A 23,202-nucleotide genomic window follows, 5' to 3' on the forward strand; every position below is an offset into this window, starting at 1 on the left:
AATGAACTAGGGTCATGAGAGAGAGGTCATATATGAATATATATTTTTTTCCTGAAGTACTTTTGTTTGATGAGAATTTTAGCAGCCTTTTATTTTTACACCCTTCAGCAATCTCTCTCACACACACACACACACACACACAGCAGTAATTAGCAAATTTCATTTAAAGCAATTGGATTGCATTTTTTTTTGGCAAAACTTAGTAGTGTCCCGTATTTAAGATCGCAATTTACTACATTTTCCTCGATGATGTATGGTAAACTAAAGCATTAAAAGTGCAATTTTTGAGTAAAATCCATCTGAACAGTCACACCACAAATACAGTCTTTCCCCCCCCCCCACATTTTTTACTGAAAAATTATATAACTTTCCCCTTGACTAATAAAAGTATGCATTTCAAACCACTGATTAACAGTCACCACTCTTTTACGGACGATTTTGTTTGTCCTTCTGGTGTCCGTAAAAAACGGGTTTTAGTGTGTTAATAATATAAATTACGAATGTTGAATAATTTTTCATTCATTTAAAAATTGAATTACCAAGTCTGCTTGTGGACCACCTCTGATCTGATCTGCATACGATAGGTTAAGAAACGCCGCCGTAGGTAACAAGGCCTCAATAGTTTCACATCCTTTGCACTTTTTGGACAAGGCAATAGCCGGTTGGGGGGGGGGGGAAGAGGGACCTGGATGTCCATACTAACAACCCCCCTTTATTGAGTCTGCTTGTTTGTGTTGACCTACTTACGGACTTTGCATGATGATACATGTGGACGTCCGTGAACTGGAGAATTTCGAAGTCACCACAAATTTTAAAAAACAGAATTAACTGCAGTAACGTTCGTCATTCCAAACATTATTTTTCCAACACTAATGTTAGGGGAAATAGGAAAGACAAATTATTAGTAATTAGTTTTTTAACCTCCTAAGACTTTTTTTTTTCAGTAGTTTTTAAATCATATTTTTGTTTTTTCGGGCATAAATGCATTTTTTATGGAGCGTTTTCAATTAGTCTTTAGGTCATAATGATCCTAGCCCTACTATATACAACTCATAATATATGATACGCACAATGTTGCATACATACATACTTGTAAAATATTCCAGGTTCACGTGATACCGCGCCATCTCTTAGTTTGCTATGCAGTTAATATGTCACTCTTTCATTCAGTTATTGTTCTCAACGTATTTGAAGACTCAGTGTAGCATTTTCCTATAACGATGTCGATATTTGGTCATCATCTTGCTATAAAATTTTTTTAACAAAACGTTATAAGATTATTTGAATGTTAAGTTTTTATTTTTTCAAGAAGTTAATTATGTATATATATTATACTTTCATTTTAACTAGGATTTCATTGTCACTAAATCAATCACTTAAGGGAGAAAAGTGCTTCATCGCACATCAGCTCCTCATACAGCGATTTTCAGTTAGTGGAGTTAGGTGGGAGGGAAAATGAAGGTGTAGATATCTCTAGTAGGCGCTGCTTAGGCTCGGTAGGTAAAGAGTTTGTTCTTGCCCGATTTGGAACGATTTGAGGGTAACGTTCATAGTGGAAGCCGAGCATCTTGCCACTCTAGCGCGTGTAAATAACATAGTGGGAGCGTTTAATATAGCAGAGAGTATCGAATAGGTGGTTTTTTTAAATTAAAGAATGCTTAAAAATTTCATAGTTATAAAATCCATTGCTCAGACAAGTTTAGAAATAATAGTGTTCTGTGAATATCGCTGTTTTTAAAAATAACTACGGGAATATTGTGGTCGCTTTCCTTCCTACATCTTTTCCCGCGGCACTTCACGAAAAATCAATATTTTCTACTAAATTTATGAGAAAAATATCAAGTTTATCAAAGACCCCCCCCCCCCCCTGTCGTTTAAATTTGTATTATTAGCATAGGCGGGACATTAGAAGTGGAACCCCGTTCCAATAGCTTTATTGGTATAAATATTTGTTGGTTTCATTTTTTTTTACCCAAGAAACGTAATCATTGACACACAAAAACCCAGCATAAAAAAGCATTCGGTACGCTTCTCCAGTATAGAAATATTGACGGTACACAGAAAATAAACAAAGAAATAAAACTTGCCAACTTTTCCACAGAAACATACGTGATTTATATATAATTCAAACTACTCAAATACATTTTCCCCACACACGGTGCATAATAAATTAGCTTAAAACTCAAAATATAAATCATTTTCGTTTTTGGTTAAGCACGTGCGCACGAAAAACGTTTGACGGGAAATGTATGAATATTATATTCGGTACTTGCTGTTTCCATTTGATCGTCCCCAACATTTTGAAGAACGTCGAGAACTTGACATCAACGATTCTGGTGGCATTTTTGACCTCGCTACCGTTTTTTTAACAGCGAAAACAAGCTCTTCGACGGCCATCTTGAAGCTACACACAAGCGAGCAGAGCAGCGAAAACAAATTATATTGAATGCATTGCTCTTATCGCTTGTCGCGGAGTTCCCTCCCTGCTGTGGTGCGCGCCACTATACGCAGGCACACTGGGATCCATGCGTTTGTTTTCGCTGCTCCGATCTCTTCTTCCCCTCGTTGCTTTGCTCTCCGTCTCACTATGTGTTCATGGCTTAACGCAAGTGGCACGATTGTACTATCCCTCCTTGAAATACCTTTCTAAGCATCCGAGATTGAACAAAGACGTGTTTTCCGTTACTTTAGATCCGGGGGTTCCTAAATTGAAAAAAAAGGCTCATAGGCTGAAGAATTCTTGGTATTACTGGGAAGGGACTGGTAAATAAAGAAATAATTTTTTTCAAGTATCAAAAAAACATTTATTCTAGGTTGGAAGCTCATTTCTTCTACCAACTAAAACAAACATTATTTTTACTATGATAAAATGTATCGAAACAAACACAGGAGGTTTTGCTCTTTCGCCAAAAACTTCATCTATCCAACTAGCGGGTGAAAAATTTCCAGGGGAATTTCTTCATCTTACACCATATGCTATCCTTGAATAATAATGAACTTGACGATTTCAATCCGACAAGCTGAATCATAGTTTCATACGGACTCACCATATATTTTCAGTCGCTCGCCAGCCACACGCAGTCGAAAATAGAACTAGCCATTCTATGCTCCAAATCTCCATTGTTCCATTAATTGTACTTACGAAGTTTGCGTTGTATGATCCTTATACAGACTGTCCAATTTTTTATTCCCAATTCAGTTGGGTGGTAATCTTCACCATTTAAACAGCATTACTAGCGCTCTACAGCAGTGATGATAACGCATGGGAAATTTCCCATATTCGTAGGAAAAATTGGATGAAATTGGTCCTTGTGGGAAATTTTTTAGCGTTTGTGGAAAATTTTGAGAGTTCAACAAACAAAAACATTTTAAGAAAATGAAAATTCAATGCGCTACTTTCCTAGTGTAAAATACTTGACTATGTATTTCTACCGATAGATGGCAGCAGATTTTCTGGAGTGTATGGGAAAAATTTAGTCAAAAGCTCTGAGCTGTAAGTGAGCTATAATCTGAGTTATATAGCTCAGTGGTCAAAAGGGAATTTTCGAGATCAATTTTACTTGACGAGGTTACCATTACTGCTCTAGAGGCTTGGTCAGAAAATGATAGCAGGTGCCCCTTCATGAGAAGTGGGAAGGCAACGGGGATAAGACCCAAAAGAAAATTGAATTCTTCCACTAATTCAGAAATGATTTCCCTCACAACTTCCAAATTTTCATAAATTCTGGAATGATTTATGTCATTCTTTATATATTCCGAAATTGTTATTAATTATGAATTTCAATTAGTTGTGGAATTATTCTTTCATTAATTTCACATTTTCATCAATTTGGAATTTAAAAACTTTATTGATAGAAAAGTTATTCTGGAGTTATGAATTATGCAGGAATTGAGATTAGTATTACGAATGTTACAAATACAGTAAACGCAGGCTACTTAAGCTCATTTTTAAAAAATTTCGAATTCACTTTCCAATAGCACTAATATTATTACAACTTTCAAGTTAAGGAGCCTTCGTGTATAAGGAACCCCCTTGATTTTTTGGGCTTAAAATTTTCTGGGACCCAATTTTTAGGAAAAATAGAGTTCCTTATTAACTTTAAAATAGTGGTGCGCAAACCGTGGGTTGCGACCCCACTGAGGTCGCGTCAATGAACTGGGGGAACGGGGTCACGAGAAATTTTCCAAAATAAAAATTTCCAAATAAGAAATTCATTTGCATTAGAAAATATATGAAAACTAAAGAATGCCTTTATTCAGCTGAGCTAATTACCATGTATCAGACAATGCAATTTTATCAAATTCTACTTGTACAGTAATCAATATATCGGCTCCGTCATGCCAGAATCACGAAAGTGCAATGTCCTTGCAAAAAGAAGGAACGTGGGAAATGACTTTTGAATGGTTACTCTACAGAAACTATTTTCCATAGAGTAACTAATCAAAATCACCTAATCGGAATCGAAACAAGCGTTCCGAAACGGGCTTTCGGGATAGTACGTTTACTGGCAAAAAATCGTGACCGGGACATATGGTCAGCCCACGTCGGGGTTGTCAAAAGTGGGTTGCGCTCCAAAAAATTTGCGCACCACTGCTTTGAAATACGGTATATTAAATAGGTTTACAAAAGATATGAGTTATATGAGTTAGTAATTAAATTAGTCTCAAAATTATTTGGAAAAAAAATCATGTATAAAAATGTTCTATGATCGAACCCACCAACCACGCAGTGCTAATCCGGTTAAATGATTTTTTTGAAAGCTACTCTTGTCCTTAAGGTCCTTCCCATTCGTGTCTTTCCCGTCAACAAATAGAAACAGTTTAACATAATTAATAGAAGTAATGAAAATATAATGCAGGCAATAGTCTGACTGTAAATTGGTTCATCATCCATTAATTCTGGGAAGGTCCCGTAGATCAGCGTTTCTCAACCTTTCTGAAAACAAAAGGATCAGTAAAAGGCCTGAAACGATTTGACGTCCCGTATTACGGGATGCTTCTGTAATTATTGACCAGATTTTCATATACATTTGTCTCGTATTTACAACGATACCTAATTGAAATTGTAATATGTACTGAAGTCGTGAATACACAGTGTCTTCATAATATGAATTTTATACATATTATGATAATTATGGCAAAAATTATAAATGTGTATCTTACATATTTGTCAAGGTGAAGTTTTTTTACTCAATTTTTCAACTGTTCTAATATCGATTGCAGATTACTTCTGCGATGTTTCTGATTGCAATTGGCGATGCCCCGTATTTTACGGATTATTATTCAAGATCGCAGTTTGCGCTATTTTTTTTCAATGAACTAGGGTCATGAGAGAGAGGTCATATATGAATATATATTTTTTTCCTGAAGTACTTTTGTTTGATGAGAATTTTAGCAGCCTTTTATTTTTACACCCTTCAGCAATCTCTCTCTCACACACACACACACACACACACAGCAGTAATTAGCAAATTTCATTTAAAGCAATTGGATTGCATTTTTTTTTGGCAAAACTTAGTAGTGTCCCGTATTTAAGATCGCAATTTACTACATTTTCCTCGATGATGTATGGTAAACTAAAGCATTAAAAGTACAATTTTTGAGTAAAATCCATCTGAACAGTCACACCACAAATACAGTCTTCCCCCCCCCCCACATTTTTTACTGAAAAATTATATAACTTTCCCCTTGACTAATAAAAGTATGCATTTCAAACCACTGATTAACAGTCACCACTCTTTTACGGACGATTTTGTTTGTCCTTCTGGTGTCCGTAAAAAACGGGTTTTAGTGTGTTAATAATATAAATTACGAATGTTGAATAATTTTTCATTCATTTAAAAATTGAATTACCAAGTCTGCTTGTGGACCACCTCTGATCTGATCTGCATACGATAGGTTAAGAAACGCCGCCGTAGGTAACAAGGCCTCAATAGTTTCACATCCTTTGCACTTTTTGGACAAGGCAATAGCCGGTTGGGGGGGGGGGAAGAGGGACCTGGATGTCCATACTAACAACCCCCCTTTATTGAGTCTGCTTGTTTGTGTTGACCTACTTACGGACTTTGCATGATAATACATGTGGACGTCCGTGAACTGGAGAATTTCGAAGTCACCACAAATTTTAAAAAACAGAATTAACTGCAGTAACGTTCGTCATTCCAAACATTATTTTTCCAACACTAATGTTAGGGGAAATAGGAAAGACAAATTATTAGTAATTAGTTTTTTAACCTCCTAAGACTTTTTTTTTCAGTAGTTTTTAAATCATATTTTTGGTTTTTCGGGCATAAATGCATTTTTTATGGAGCGTTTTCAATTAGTCTTTAGGTCATAATGATCCTAGCCCTACTAATGATATAATGCTGGGTTATTAAGAGCTCTTAACAAGACTATTTATTCATAATTTACTATATTAAAAGAACATAGACACGCTACAAAATCATGTAAGTATCGACATACTTCCGTGCATTCTTATTTTCCTATGAAATGCTAAGATATACCTTCTGTACACACCCTGAATGCGATAAACATCGGTAAACAATTGATAATGACAAAATTGCAACAAGTCGAATAAACATGAGACACGGTGCAATTCAGATGTTTATTACGGGTCGTGGCTCATCGTGTTTCCAATCTCGGTCCACAATTTCAGATCAATAATAGTCGCTCCGCGTCTCATTAATCATGAAAATGTAAATACAATCATTCTTGTCGAGAAAAGTTCTCAGGCATCGCTAGAGGAACATGAAAAAGTCTGAATTAAAATAAATCGAACACACATAAAAAATAGCAATTTCTGTGATACGTCATATAAACCCGTCCGTATTACATGTAAAAGTGAAGATCGTCGCACTTACATTGAACGATTCCTCTCCCAAAAGATCTATGGCATCCTAAGAGAGAAACTAAATTTTACAAAAAGGGATCCAAACTCATAAAAAATTACTGATTGAAGGAAATGTGTTTTATTTACATGAATGTAATGAATAGCATGCAATGTTCTAAAAAAGCAGACTCTCGCTCATCCGGCACATATCAGACCAGGGTGTGCCAGATTACCAAAATCTCCGGATTACTGGAAGTCTATTGGAAAAGCCCCATTTCATTAAATAATATAATAGTTCTGCGCAATGTCATGTTTCTTCTCTCAAATGGTCGAAGAAAACCCACCTAAATACGCCGGAATGTCGAGAGTCCACTGTATTATAAATTGATCTAAATCTTATATGAACTTCGAGACTGAAAATGATTACACAGGGTGGTAACTATCGACTACCTAATAATTGCCTTCGTGATTTCTTATGAAGAACTGATACGGAAAAGTGTTTTCGGGTTTTGATTAAACCAATAATTTTGGAGTCATAACGCTTTACCAATTGATTACCTCAGTTCATAATTCTGCCATATTCCCCACCAAACCTATTTCTTCTCGTTTTTGAAAGTGAGTGATCTATTAACCATAAGACAAGAAAAAAAAAAGTGCCAATAGCGGATCCACCCAAGTTACCACCCTGTATGTGAATGTTGGATGCTATCGACCGCCCAATAGTTACACGCGTCATTTCTTGTGAAAAAACTAGCGTAGAAAAGTGTTTCAGTTTTTAGGATTAGATAAATATTAAGGGAGTTATAACGTTTTGAAATTTTGTGACGCGTCAATTTTATAACGGTCAAACAACCAACGGAAAAGAAATTTTCCCGATGCAGCAAATTGCCTCTGATTGAAAATGAACTGAAATACTTAATCCCGTTAGTAGGAAATTCAGTTATTTTCATTCATGATTGGCGCTTTTTCCACTATGCGTGAAGAGTAATGTTAATCTTGTTATTAAGTGTTACCTTAAGTGTTATCACCAGTTATGTACAATGTTAGTCAAACGAGATCTATAAGGGAACATTGTTTGTCCAAAAAAATCAACACTTCATTTTCCAAAATGGAGTAATTTTCATTCCTTCACTGTCAAGTCAAATTTTTTGAGTGAATTATGAGGACACGGGAAAAAACGGTTTTGCACAGCTTTAGCTTGTTTCATTACTTGCAGGGCTTATAGTATTGCTATCAGCTTAAAGACGCCAACTTTGGTGCACGTTCGGTGAATTTGACAGGATTTTCTCTCTCTCTCTCTCTCGAAAGTGGCCAAATGGAAAAACACTTTTCCATATTAATTTTTCACAAAGAATCACGTGTACAGTTATTGGGTGGTCGATTTTATCCATCTTGTATATTGTATTTCTTGAGGAACTTACCTTCTTCATTTGATCCAGGCAAATTTCACACTATTCATAAAAATAAAGCTTTAATCAGAACATTGTGCGTGTATTTCTTTTCAGGCATCAACAAAGAATAAAAAATATGATATTATGTAAAAAATGCAGGGGTTCCCTTCAACGTGAATACGGTTAGTGTAGCATTAGTGACTGAATTTTTTTAGAAACCCCACAAGTTGCTCCGTCCTCTCAAATCGATTTCAATGTTTCAATATCAATTCATTATACAATCTCACTTATTTTGAGAAAAATTAAACAATTCGCAATTTTGTTATCATATTTTTCTTCATCAAGGGCACCTTATTGGCATTTATTTCACTAAATTCTTGAAAAATTGTTTAGATGAATTTAACTGGCCCCCCTCATAAACGGTGATAAGAGGCTGGAACCTCAAGCTACACCAATTTTCTGGTGTGTGACACAACACTTTTCGCACTTCATGATTGTGATACTATTGGACTATCTGATGACGTCATACTAAGATAAATCACTCATTACTAAAAAAATTTAATTTCCATCTTCCCAACAAGATATTGTTGAACGTTGTCTTCTCATGTGTTGTATATGTTACGTTAAATGTGATAAATCCTGGGATTTTATATTATAACCGGTTAAGGCGTATAATTGCTGAGTATTTTGGTAAGCTTGATAAATTTGCCTAAATTTATCACTTTTACTGGCAATTATGCATAGTAATCAAGCATCGTTAGCGAATTTGATAAATTTCCCTGAATTAATAACTATTATCGGTTATTTTGCATAGTACCCAAGTGTCGTTGGTAAATTTAATAAGTATTAAAAAAAATGTCACATTTACGGCGATTGCGCATAATATCAAAGCATGGGTGGTGATACCCCCTCCAACAGACTTTCAAGTCTATCTTTGCCTATGCACCCAAGCGTCGCGTCGTTGGTAAACATGATAAATCATACTACTATATGATAATTCATGCTTGTATTGTATCATTACATCGGGAACATCGGGATAAGATCGTAAAATTTGCATCATTATATCGTGATCCGACTATATACATCACAAATACTAGTCCCCTTTGGAACGTTTTTATCAAATTCACCACAAATCACACTAGGGTATTATGCATTTTATTACATACTAGCTATAATACCCGGCGCTGCCCGGGTTTTCTTCAATGAGGCTTTTTTGGATCACGTGATATCTCCCTCTCTTTTTCTTGAGGGACATACAAACCGTGTCCAAGTTAACCAATATGGCGACCTTCCCGATTCATGAAATGAAGAAATCTAGATTTACACAGAAACGTAGAAATGAATATAATTTTTTTTTTTAAGGGGCGCTAGGTATTTCGATCCCCCCCCCCCCTGAACTTCAAGTTATCCATCTGTCTGTTCCAGCTTCCAAAAATCCTTAGTTAAAGCTGTGGAATTTTTTCGATGCACTTTTCACGGGCTCATAACTAATTTTAAAATATCCTAACCCACATGAATTCATGCAAATAAATATCAAAAGAGACAATATGGAGACATTAATTTTCATACTTGAGAAGATATAAATGAAATCAATGATATTGCTCGAATATCCAACTCAAAAGTATAGGTTTATAGAAAATTAATTTTATATCTATCTATATATATAAAATTGATTTTCTGTCTGTCTGTCTGTCTGTCTGTGTGTGTGTGTGTGTGTATGTTCTCTATACAAATCTACAATTTTAGATCGATCGTCGCCAAATTTTGCATATATACCAAATGGGGCCCGACTTGAACGATAGGCTACTTTAAAATTTCGTCAGCCCAGGGCAAATGCCCCAAACGGGCAAAAAACTGTCCGGCAACAATGGTTTTTGGGCCTCAACAATCACTTTCCGAACGTTTACTTTGGTTACCGTGGTTCCCTAGCAATGCGTTTCAGACGTGTATATGACTTTACAACGGTTTGTCACTTCTTTAATCCTGTTAGTATATGTATAATAGTTTATGCCTTTATAATGGTTTGCCACATTTTCAATATACTCTCAGTAATGAGGCTTTTTGAATAGACGTCATAATCATCATCAGCATCGCTTTGAGAGTCAGGAAAAGGGTGATCCTCATAGAAATCAGTGCTAAAATTGTCGATTTTACTGTAGAAATGCGGAAATTAGTGGGATTTTCCGCCCCATCAGTAATTTTTAAAATTGTATTGAATTCTCTATTTTTGAAATATTCAGTTCGCTTAGAGATATACGAAGCCCAGGAGATTAAATACGAAGTAATTAGCCAAACCTATACTTTTGAGTTGGATATTCGAGCAATATCATTGATTTCATTTATATCTTCTCAAGTATGAAAATTAATGTCTCCATATCGTCTCTTTTGATATTTATTTGCATAAATTCATGTGGGTTAGGATATTTTAAAATTAGTTATGAGCCCGTGAAAAGTGGATCGAAAAAATTCCACAGCTTTAACTAAGGATTTTTGGAAGCTGGAACAGACAGATGGATAACTTGAAGTTCGGGGGGGGGGGGGAAGGATCGAAATACCTAGCGCCCCTTAGAAAAAGAAAAATATATATTCATTTCTACGTTTCTGTGTAAATCTATATTTGTTTACTTCATGAATCGCGCAGGTCGCCGTATTGGTTAACTTGGACACGGTTTGTATGTCCCTCAAGAAAAATCAAGAGATATCACGTGATCCAAAAAAGCCTCATTGAAGAAAACCCGGGCAGCGCCGGGTATTATAGCTAGTATATAGATAAAGGCGATGGATTTCAAGTATTATTATCAAATTTACCAACGATGTTTGATCATCATGCATAACCGCTAGTAAAAGTGATATATTTATCACCATTACCAAGACGATCTTTATACATGCATAAAAATAGGTATAGGTTATTACGCATAATAACTGACTATTATGTATAATAACCGATTCATTGCATTTACTGTAACATATACAAGTTATTGTGGTTCAACGACATCTGCAGAAATTGTGTCCTAGAACATGTGTTACAGTAAATTTGATAAATCCGGTTATTATGCCGAGCATTTTGGTTAATTTTGATAAACTGCCCTAACTTTTTCACTTTTAAAGGCGATTATGCATAGCACCTAAGCGTCGTTGATGAATTCAATAAATACAAAAAAAAAATTAACACGCACATCTTTATCGACGATTATACATAATACCCAATCGTCGTTAATAAACATGATAGATCGCACTAAATACATCATATTTGCCGGTAATTATGCATAACCGACATTTGTATTGGTCTCATTGCCGTGATCCGTGATAAGATTTATTATTCCACTTAGAGATTTGAGGTGAGAATATTCTCCGAAGAATATTCGGAGAACAAGAATATTCTGAGAATATTCTCCTGGATGTAAAAACTGGAGAATAATCGAGAATATTCATTTTTCTTTCGAATAATTTAAATTTTTTTACTAATTTTGTTTATATTATGAAATATAAATCAGTTTTAATTGCCTGAAGCATCTAAAACAAAACAATTTTTGGTATAATCGCTTCCTAATGATAACTTTAGTTCGAGAGGTCGTGATGACAGGTTTTAAAAGTTTGTTTATAAAGATTTTAAAGAAACCATTAGATTAAAACCTTAAAAAAATATTTTAAAATTAGATAAATTTTGAGAAATAAGTTCACAACAAAAGAAATTAAATCCAAGTTGATGGATAAAGGAAGCAATTATTATACAATCACCTTCATTCTAAGAAGATACAGAACTGTTGTCTTCTTCAATGCACATACACTTAAATATTCTGTATCACTCACATTTCTTTAAAAGTTGTGCAATTCAGCCATGTTGGTTTAATTTTCTTGCTTTCAAACTTTAATATTGTGGTGTTTACAAACTTCAATGTACCCATCTTCTTGACGGGAAGAGAGACAGGGACTGAGAATATTCTCTCACTATTATAAATTACTAGAGAATTTTCTTATCAAAAATAATAATTATTATTCTCACGTTATTTATCGAGATTATTATAATACATATTATTACATATATTCTTGATAATACTCTCTGGAAAGATTTCGTTAACTGAAAAATATTCTCATCGAGGACAATATTCGAGAACATTCTCTGGAAGGACTTATTAATAACTTCAGAATAGTTCTTATTATTTTCTATAAGAATATTCCCCGTAATTTATGAAAGCAGTCCTTCCTGAGAATATTCTCAAGGATATTATTATGTGTAACTATATTATAAATAAGATTCTCATCAAGAACTTATAAGAATATTCTGATGTTATTTATAATAGTAGTCCTAGCAGAGAATATTCTCGAATATTCTCCTCGATGAGAATATTCTCGAGAATATTCCCCGAAAGATTATTCCCGAAAATTTTACGTCTGTAATTCCACTATGGAATAGCCATTGCAAAAGCAACGCTACACGTACATGGATTATAGCGGCTATTACGGCCCGATGGACATTGTGAACGGAGTATTCAAATTTTTGTCAAACAAGAAAGCTTTCCGAGTTTCTACATAGTTTTGCAGGTTGATAACTTATGGGGGAAGTGATAAGTTCATCAAACTTACCGAGATGATTATTGATTATGCATAATAACCGGTTATTGTGCACAATAATCGATTTATCACAACATATACATTGAATGATCTGGTAAAATTCTGCTTTTCAGCTTGGGACAACAGTTTCGCATTTGAACATTCTCTATTCGAAAGGAACCTACCTCTTCGACGAACTGTGCTTGATGAAACAAAGTGAAAGGTGCTCCGCAGACTTCATTTATTATGCCCAATGGGCTATTTATAGCCTGGAAACAACCCCGAGCCTTGGTATACTGTGAGAGAAAATAAGAAATATGATATACACATGTTGCGATCGCCATTTCCCCGCATCAAAATATTTACACTTCTGAACTTGCATGAGCAGAATTATTCTTATTTAACCCTTACAGAGGTAATCCCGATATATCTCGGGTACTTAACATGCTGTGATTTCAGCATTGGCCAGTCTAGCCAGCTCTGTACAATAGTCTTTCCCTGATAAGATGTTTTCCTTCTTTCCCCCATGCTGTCAATCAACTGCCAGTGGGCGGAGTCAGCATATATTCAAAGTCTGATAACAGAAGGGGAAAGAGAAAAGGACGCTTTTCCTTTCCCTTCAAGGTTGCATACGATTATGCTTACAGCGTAAAAAACAGAAAACGGTAATTTTTTCCTTCCTTGTTTATTATTATTATTTTGTGCTGGGAGGGAAAGCATTTATCAGCTCGCAATCGAAAAAAAATGCTCCTTTTTTGAAAATAGGTGGCAATTTCTAGAATGTTCTGTGATTTCGACCGCGGCAGTTGTAATGCGGATCAGGAAAATTTTCAAAACCGCTTAAATCACAAACACACTTTCTTCGTTTACACTACATCGCTAACCACTCTTTCATGTACGTCAGTGATTCCCAACGTAGGCGTTAACGCCCCTTGTGGGCGATGGAATGTTTTAGGGGTGGTAGAAACTACGGATATAATATAGGATCCTGTGGGTTAGATTACGTTGTGGGGGAGAGCGATGGAAGAAAAAATTTCTGAAGAAGGGGACGAGATGGGACAAGAAAGGTTGGGGAACTGTGATGTACATGATTAAAAACTGGTTCACCACGACTTGGTTTATACTGAAAGGCACCCAGACAATAAAACATACGTGTAAATACCATTCCATTCCCACGCTTCAATTTACCAATGAAATTAGTTTTTTCGTAACATAAAAGTGTATTTTAGTTACTCACACTTTCGTTGCGGATTTTTGTGTGTAGGGTTCCCGTATTAGGTAGTTTCCTGGGGTGCTCATTATCCTTGAGCAAAGGACCCCTTTAAAATCGTAATTCACATGTAGATCAAGGAGTCATTTGAGCCGAATAACGGCCCGAAGGAGGGTGAGTATGACCTACCAGCCTATGGTGAGTCCATTTATTTTGTGTGTGGGGCATTCCGATATTTCATATTCGGATAATATTTTGTTTAATTATTGTCAATCATGTTTATTTTTTTTTTAATTGATACTCCAACGTTCTATCACTGCCAACGGTTGTTTAGAATTGTTCGTTGAAGGTTAGATTCTATGGCTGATTAATTTACATGATGAGAATGTTCAAAGATTAAATTAAATTTTAAATTCAGCACAATGTTTCAGCAATGGTGCCGTGACCAGGATCAAGAATTATATGCCACGAGGCCGGATTACGACATCCAAACCCAGAACTACAATCGTCTTCATCGGTCATAAAAAAAGAAGGTCCATGTGAAAAATTTCTTAGAGTTGTAGACAGTTTTGAGATTTCATCAAACCAGGGGGAGGAATAATTGGAAATTTTATTTATAATGTAGTGCAATATGCTCTTAATTTTTCTATATTAGTTGCATATTTTTATCAATAGATCGCAGCACCTTCGTTTTGAACACGTGGGAAAAATTTGCTGAAAAGGGGAAATTTTGAGAAAAATTTTGCTGAACGAGGCTACTATCATTGAATTGGATCTAAAAAGAGAGAATTTATGTTCTCGATGTGTAAAAAATAAATATTAAATTATAGCTGTAGGATAACTACTTTCGGTGAGTGGCTTCATTTTGTTTCAAAAGAGAAATAATTTTCACTATGAAGTAAAGGAATCTAGTAATAAAACTAAGCAATGTTTTTCGGGCTTGTAAAACATTGATTCGGGCATATACTTTTTTTTAAATTTATATGCCGTACCGGGTATGTAATTTTCTTAAGATTTGTCCAGCCCTGATGTGTATATACAATACAGTCAAATCCAGTTTTAATGAATACCGTTATAGCGAAAATCTCGTTTTAACGAATACTTTTTCTAATCTCCCAGATAACTTTACGTAGGAACTATGCAAAACCCTGGAATTTCATTGTAACGAAATTTCGTTATTACGAAGTGATTTCTCCGGTCTCTTGGAGTTCGTTATAACGGGACTCCACTGTATATATATATATATATATATATATATATATATATATATATAGTATTATATTGGAATTTAGATATAAACTTTACGCAAGGCTCTCCTGCCTGGATGCACGCCAGAAATACTAATATTATTGCTCTTGAACGTTTCCAAAACGTAACACTCCGAAGTTTTATCAGTTTTCCCTAGTTCATCAGAAATAAGCATCTACGCAGAGATACCAAGATTGAAACAGTCATGTATTATGGCCCAGACTCTTCAGAAACTGCTATGATTCTCTTCACAACTCTGACTATGAATATCTTCGTGAAATCTTGAATTATTATATCACTGATACCTTTAGACTTAAAAGCCTTAAAAAGTCTCTTGGGATGTCCAGACTCAATGTTCAAGGACATTGACATGTATATGTAAATGTATGTGCGTGCGCGCTCGCGTGTGTGTGTGTGAGAGACTGATTCTCTTCATTTCGGTACTGGCAGAATCGATACAGTGTCTATGTCATCGTAAATATTTCACATATTGTACTACCTGTTCACCTGAAGTAAAATTATCACTGATCACGTTATTCAGCACTTTATTTATATATCTTCCCCGTCATCGTCATACAGCATTAATCACATTGCTATTATCATGTGGCATCTTCAGCATCTTACTCGTCGTATGATAACTGAATCATCATTTATCACACAGATATCATACCATCATATTGTCACATATTATTAGTTAGCATCAAATTTCATTAATATAATGTTATCTAAATACCGACCATGGCTTCGATGCACTACTGCATTCAATTGGCAGCGTGATGATGGAAGCGGTGGTATGATCTGTTGTGTCATCCACGGCACCCCCGATATAATGCCTGAAGGTTCAAGGGGAAATTGTTTAAAATTATTGAATTGAGCAGGAAAATTTAGCATAGGCTCTATGGGATAAATTTCGGTTCCAGATTATTTTATCCGCATAAACGGGGTATCAGTTCAACTGTTACATTTTAAGGGGGGCGACTGTGTTTACTTGTTTTAACACGAACGTGTGAATAAGTCATCAAAAGAACGAGAAATAACTTTTTTTCCACTCACTTTTATCCCCTGTAGGTTGCGGCAGAATGTCACTCGCCGAGCGATCTTCAAGATACATTTCTTGCCGATCTCTATGAACTAGAAGAATATGATAAAATGATATTCGGAGAAATTACTATTATATTACAATAAATACAAATACATCAATATCACACTCAACTCTTTCCGCGGCGAGACATAAATCACTAACCCCCCCCCCCCACAACAAAATGTCATTTATCTTCTTTTTTTATGTCCCACGGGCATTTTCAATCACATTGGTAGATAAAAGCCGCTGTGGTGGTCGAGTGGTTATAGTGCCGGACTCGTGATGCGAGGATCCGGGTTCGAACCCCACAGTGGTGGTCGGCTGAAGTTGGTTTTCTGTGGTTCCCAACTTCAAGGCGCAAATGCGAGCCGATCTCCCCGTTAAAAAGTCTCGCCACAGAGAGCAACAGTCCTACAACGATAAATCATTCAACCATAACACTTCACTCATAGTTTGTAAAACTGGGGGCAGATGACAGCACTACACATAACAAGCATTACACAGAAACAAAACTTTACGTCAGGTAGCACTACACGTACACGCACATTCCCGCATGTACCGATTCGTTGGGGAGGGGTGTTACGTGGGGGGGGGGTGCATGTGTGGTGTAGCAGTAGTAGGTAGGGGCTCGGGGATCCATGATGTTCTTAAGTCAGCCGCCTCGTTGGGCAATTTGCCTGTTGTGGCGTTGTATTTGTATTTGTAAAAACACCAATGAGACATACAATACGTCCCACTGATCCCTCCTTCCCCCAAGGATTTATTATTATTATTTTAATTTTCAGCATATCGTCGATATTCGTATCCTATAGTTATTTTTATTACAGAAGAAGGCTTTCTCTAGATCAGCGGTTCTCAGCCGGTGCTCCGCGGAGCTCTTGGGGCACAGTGTGCTCTTCCCAAGGGCTCCGCAGCGGCTCGAAGAAAATAAAATAAATCGGCGAATTTGATTAATAAATAAAAAATGAGGCATATAAAGGGTTTCCGCCTCAAACATTAAATCTAAAAAAAGAGCTACTCGAGTCAAAAACAGGGCACGTCTATAGAAATTACACACTGGAAAAGGCGAGTCAGAAAAGGTTGAGAATCGCTGCTCTAGATTTCCAACAGTTGATGCTGCGAGGTGTATAGGGCACCGGTTCTCAATCTTTTTTACTCGTGGAGCCCTTTTAATTTCTACGGCGGAGCCCCTAGGCCTCTCTTTTTTAAAATTTATTTAGCAGATCAACTAATTTATTTTATTGTGCTGAAGCTGCAGTGGAGCCCCTTGGAGAAGCGCACTGAGCACCACGGGTTAAGAGATAGATCCCTGACCTACAGAGTTTGCAGGAGCATGTAAATGATGAAAACAATATGCAAGCATGCTGATGATTAAAGTAGTGATCCAAACAGCAAAGGATTAGTTTGGTGAGTGACCAAGAGAGTGTGCAATCACGTGACTGCCCAAAAGAGTGACCTAGATGGTGTGTGAGCATTGGAGTGACCTAGAGAGTGTTTAAGCATTGAAGTGACCTAGAGAGTGTTTAAGTATTGAAGTGACCGAAAGCAGTGGTTCTCAATATTTGGAAGCTCGCGGCCCGGTTGAGTATTTTTTTTTTTCGAATGGAAGGCCCGGTCATAAGCACGACTTTCTTTCTTTCTTTAAAACCGAGCACAACTCAGGTCTATCACCATCTATGGACGATTTACTACCTAGTGAGTTGTGCCGGAAGTGTAACTATGTGTGTGTACCTAACCATCTGAGTGCATACGTAGTGTTGTGTTTGATTTTTCAGTGCTGCTATCTATATTTCAGAAGTTAAGTGAGTGATCTGTTGTGATTGAATTACATTTGTACTGCTTGTAGGTCTGTTGCTCTCTGTGGCGAGACATTTTAAACGAGAGATCGGCTCGCATTCGCGCTTGAAGCTGGGAACCACCGAAAACCAACTTCAGCCGACCACCACTGTGGCGACGGTCGGGTACGACATGGTTACTCATTTTTACTGTTACAATTTGAAATTAACCGATTGCTGCAAAATAACACCAAGAAATTCGCCGAGGTGTGCTAGCGAACGAAATGCGTCTTAACTTACGCGCGCTTATAAAGCCCGTTTCTCTACTGGCTCCGCCTACACACACGTGTACGCTTACGTATTTGACGTACAAGATTTGCATTTTTGTCTAGAAGCAGTGGGTTTTACATTCAGTTCAGTTCTTTTCATGAAATTCGATAGAATATGCAAATTCTCTTAATTTATTTCACCAGTGTATGATGATGGTGTTTCGGAACTCTCTGTAAAATTTCTGAGTAGAGGTAAAGAACCTTTTAATGAATAATTTTAAAATTTGACAAGAACGACACCAACTGTACGAGGAAATCGGTGCCCAGAAACGTCTATTGAGTGAAAATGATCTTTGGAAGTCTGGAATCGCCATCGATTCTCCCCTCCCCCTTCTATTCTGGAAATGTCAATTGCTTAACATCAGACGATAAATCCGTTCATTGTTATCCATTTTAAAACATTACAGTATGTAGTTTATTTTGATCTGTGTGGTACCTCTTTTCGAAGATTATACGTTTTGTACCAAAGTGTACATACGGACGGTTTTAACGGATATCAACGGTTCCAACACGTAATGTCCGATTAAGCGGGGGTAATCGATTATGCGGGCAACAATTCGCACAGTTGCCATTCCACACCGTTAGTATAGTTTTTAAAATGTCTATGTAGGTTACAATGTCTCAAAACATCGTATTTGCTGCCATCTGTATAGTCTTTGTCTTTTTTACTTTTCTATTACTTCCAAAAATTTTAATTTCTTGCCTAAACTCACAAATCCTTCTGATTCGCGTTCATTTTTTTATTCCCAGTCATTTCATGAAGCCATGGATTGTGTGCAGATTTTTACTTTCATCAAAAATGTAAGCGCTCTCTGTTGGCTGACAGAGAACGAAATTCAATAAAATGATTGCCCCCCCCCCCGTATCTCCGCCCATGTTTTTATCAGCCACCTCGTTGGGCATTTTGCCTGTTGTGGCATTGTTTTTGTAATTGTAAAAAGACAACTTAGACACTTCGAACCTTAAAGTCTCTCTAGTGTGTTTATTTATTTTCAATCTTAACTGGATACACATTAGTCATAATTTTCAAATGTTTTACCTAATAGAAATATTATGTACATAGTGGTTAATGTATATTTACAGTTGTCGTGTGAATCGTAATATTCGATTAAGCGAGAAAAAAAGTTGCAAATATAGAAGTGAAAATTCAAAGTTCAAGGGGGAGAAGTTGTTGAACTCATTCGATAACATTATCTCTATGATAGAAATTGTGGTTCCAGAGGATCAACTTCGAATAAGCGGGGTACATCCGTTGACCGATTAAGCGGGGGCCGACTGTGTGTGGATTAGGACCAATTCTTTATCTGATATTAACAAAATAAATAAAAGAAACCAACTATTAATTCATATGAAGAGGAAAAGCTACGAACACACTGGAATTCCGGAAAATTTGTGGCGTCTCCTTACTGTTTGACTCTATTCCTCCTCATCCTGTACATGTATGTAATGATATAAACCAGGAGGAGTTCTCAAACGTTTTCCAACCGCGGTGTTTCTTTCCCCCCTATTAAATGCTTATCTGCTCTCCAGAGCTGCTTAACAAAGAATCCCTTCGAAAAACCGCGTCGCACAGTTTGAGAACCCCTGATATAAACACAAAATTATTTACTTCCGGATTCAATTTCTTCAAACAGGGTTCAAAGTCTTTCTGGAAAACCACAGATTTCGGGGCTGCAAATAAAACATCAATCAGTTCGATGCTCTTCAATAATGCCAAAGTATCGTGTAACATGATATCTCTTCGCTTTAATCAAAACAATAATGAGCTATAATAATAAAATAATTAACAAATATTAACTTTTAACCATTAATCTCATTTAACGAACACACTCCACGAAAATCAACAGTGTTTTATAGACATGAATACTTATACCCAATACCGTCTTAACGCATGGGTCCACCCGGGAACGGCCTAGGTTCCTCAAGAGAAGAGGGGCCTCACAAAAATGAAATCCGGTTGAAATTTTCAAGAATTTACAAAGTAGGGCCTAAGAAAATCCACTTGGACCGGGGGCCCATGATGCTCTTCAGACGGTTCTGCTTATACCAGGTATTCGAAGATTTCTATTTCACAATTTTCGTTAGACATTTCATCAGACAGACACGAAATGTATCGTATAACATAGAAATGAATGCCTTATCACCGGTACGAACTGTCGAAAAAAGTATCAGTTACTCACGGCAGAGCATGCACGGCCAAGTTTCAGGCGCCATGTACACTTCATCATCAAAGTTGGCGTTGAAGCCACCAACAAATCCCAGTGTTGGAAGAAGCATCAAAATTACGACAACAAAATAACCTTTCATGTTGCACATTCTATCTACCAACGCGAATGAAGATACGGCTTCAAAATGAAGCGATCATCAAATATAGCGAATGCGTTTGCTGAAGCTATATATCTTCAACGAAAACACGGCGTTATGTTGTCGAAATCACCACCCAAAATGCTACGTTGAGCAGCAAAGAGCGACCGGTAGCCAAATGAAGTATGCGATAACGTTATATCTCGCACTTCCTATCCGCCACTAGGTGGCACTAGGTGGCGAAGAGTAGAAGCGCTCCCAAGACGAATATTTACCGCTTGTTCAATATTCTCGTTGCCATCTGTCGTTTCGACGGGCAATAATGCCGTGCCAAAACGCAAGATTTGAAATGATTAAGGGGTCATTCAAGTATTACGTCAGCATCGAAGAGGGGGAGGAGGGTTTCGGATTTGTTGATTTTTGATGACAAGGGTGGGGGGGGGGTTTGAAGGTTGCTTACGTTATCAACCACCCTTTTTGAAGATATGAAATATTCTAGGCTGCTGACGACAGTTTACTGGTGGGGGGGGGGGTTAGTGTTTTGCTGACTTTTGCTGACAAGGGGGGTCAAAAATGGCTAAAAATCTGCTTATGCAATACTTGAATGGCCCCTAAGGGACGGAATACATTAATGTTTCTACAATCTCAATCAGTCCAGAATAATATTTGTGATTACAGCCGTAATAAAATCAGGTACAATGGATTTGTGATTAAGATATGTACCAACATCTAATAATTAAAGATTTTTGAAATTTTCTGAGAAAGTACACGGTTTGAAACTTCTCAATACGATGCCCAAGGAATTATCTTTTTCACTTTAGGATACGGGATGCACAACCTCCGGTCCGCTGCCAAATACGGCCCGCCAAAGTTCTGATGGACAGCTATCAAGACACAAAACACGATAAATACGTAAGCTGAGCATATTTCTTCCATAAAAATACGGGACGCCGCTAAAAATGTTGTCAAGGCAAGTAAAGTTGCCAATTACAGCCGAAATAATTTTCGAAGGTAGTAAATCTGCCAATTACAGTCGAAATAATTGTCGCAGGCAGTAAAGTTGCCATTTACAGTCGCAAGAAAAGGCAAGTAAAGTTGCCACCTATAACTAAAATTCCTGAAAAATCGCCAATCGTGGAAAATGAGGGCTACTGCAAGTCAAAATTTAATTTACCAAAAAACAGCAGGCCAGTGCCGTCTTAACTCATGGGCCCACCCGGGCACGGCCCGGGGGCCTCAAAAAAATGATAACTAACTGAAATTTTCGAGAATTTTTTAGGTAGGGTCCCAGAAAAATCAATTGGCCCGGGGACCCATGACACTCTTAAGACGGCCCTGCAGCAGGCTCCCTATATATGTTTGATAAATATGCGAGACAAATATATTTATATTCGGCTATAATTGATTATAATGGAGTCACATAATTATTGGTCATGAAAAATAATCTTTATTCTTGATTTCAACTAAACCTTATTGAAAATAGGGGGAAAAAACGGGAAATTGGTTGGATTGCCAAAATTACGGAATTATCCCCTGAAATACGGATCATATAGTCATTTATGTATAAGTTTAAGGCCGAAATACCGTTTCCAAAATTTATTCAGGCCCGCGGACTGAAAAGGTTGTGCACCTCCGCTTTATGATTTCATGACGAAGGAGATACGGGCAGTGGCGTATTTACGGGAGAACGGGTGGGGGTTTAACGGAATAATTACCCACAGGGCGGCAAGTTTAGAGGAGAGTGAAATTTGGAAAATTAGTGTAAGTGTTTGAGTAATTTGAGTAATTAGTGTAAGAAAGAGTAGAATTGGGAAAGTGCGGCAGAATTTGTATAAACCTCAATAAATCTGCCCAGACACCGAGGGGTTAGATCAGTGACTGATCTGCGGGGTTTGAAAGTACGTGAGTGAGCAAAAGAGCGATTTAGAACGTGAACAAGCACGTGAATGGCCAAAAGAGTGACATACAGAGCTAGGGGTTAGGTTAGTGAGTGACCTAGAGCAAGCGCAAGCATGTGAATGACAAAAAAAGTGACCATGAGCGCCTGCAAGTGTGGGATAATGGGAATGACCAAAAGAATAACCTAGAGCATGTGTAAACGTGCAAATAATCAAAAGAGTGACCTATACAGTAAGGAACCATGTCAGTGAGCGAGCAAAAGAGTGACCTAGAACGTGTGCAAGCATGTGAGTGACCAAAACAGTGTGTAAGCATGTGAGTGACCAAAACAGTGTACAAGCATGTGAGTGACGAAAACAGATTTAGAGACACAGGTTTACTTACATGAGTGTGGGAGAGGCCAAGAGCGATTTATATCATAGGGAGGCAAATTCGGGGAAATTGTAGTCAAGAAAATTAGGAATTTGGGACTGGAATGGGAGAAGGGCGGCAAGATTCGTGTAGTCCACAGGAGTAAAACCATAAATGCGCCTCTGGATTCGGGACTTCTATATTATGAACGGCAACGATGAATATCCGGCTGTA

General features: G+C 37.0%; 1 protein-coding gene across 2 annotated transcripts; it reads right to left on the reverse strand.

The window, feature by feature from the left end:
- Positions 1 to 6,576: 6,576 nt before the first annotated feature.
- On the reverse strand, positions 6,577 to 20,935 carry LOC149083578 (uncharacterized). Of its 2 annotated transcripts, XM_089235381.1 has the most exons (7): positions 20,595 to 20,935; positions 20,024 to 20,085; positions 16,283 to 16,360; positions 12,957 to 13,067; positions 8,251 to 8,280; positions 6,861 to 6,896; positions 6,577 to 6,737 (listed from the first exon to the last, which is right to left on the reverse strand). In XM_089235381.1, exons 1-7 carry the CDS (start codon positions 20,728 to 20,730, stop codon positions 6,657 to 6,659), a joined length of 534 nt encoding a protein of 177 aa, XP_089091507.1. In that variant the 5' UTR covers positions 20,731 to 20,935; the 3' UTR covers positions 6,577 to 6,656. The 2 variants fall into 2 exon arrangements, with proteins under 2 accessions (XP_089091507.1, XP_089091508.1); XM_089235382.1 differs by lacking the exon at positions 8,251 to 8,280 and having other exon boundaries at positions 20,595 to 20,822.
- Positions 20,936 to 23,202: the final 2,267 nt, after the last annotated feature.

Source organism: Pholcus phalangioides, unplaced genomic scaffold, assembly GCF_987345545.1.
Source record: "Pholcus phalangioides strain wild (caught in Gottingen) unplaced genomic scaffold, Ppha-v1.0 ptg000008l_1, whole genome shotgun sequence".
Classification (NCBI taxonomy): Eukaryota; Metazoa; Arthropoda; class Arachnida; order Araneae; family Pholcidae; genus Pholcus; species Pholcus phalangioides.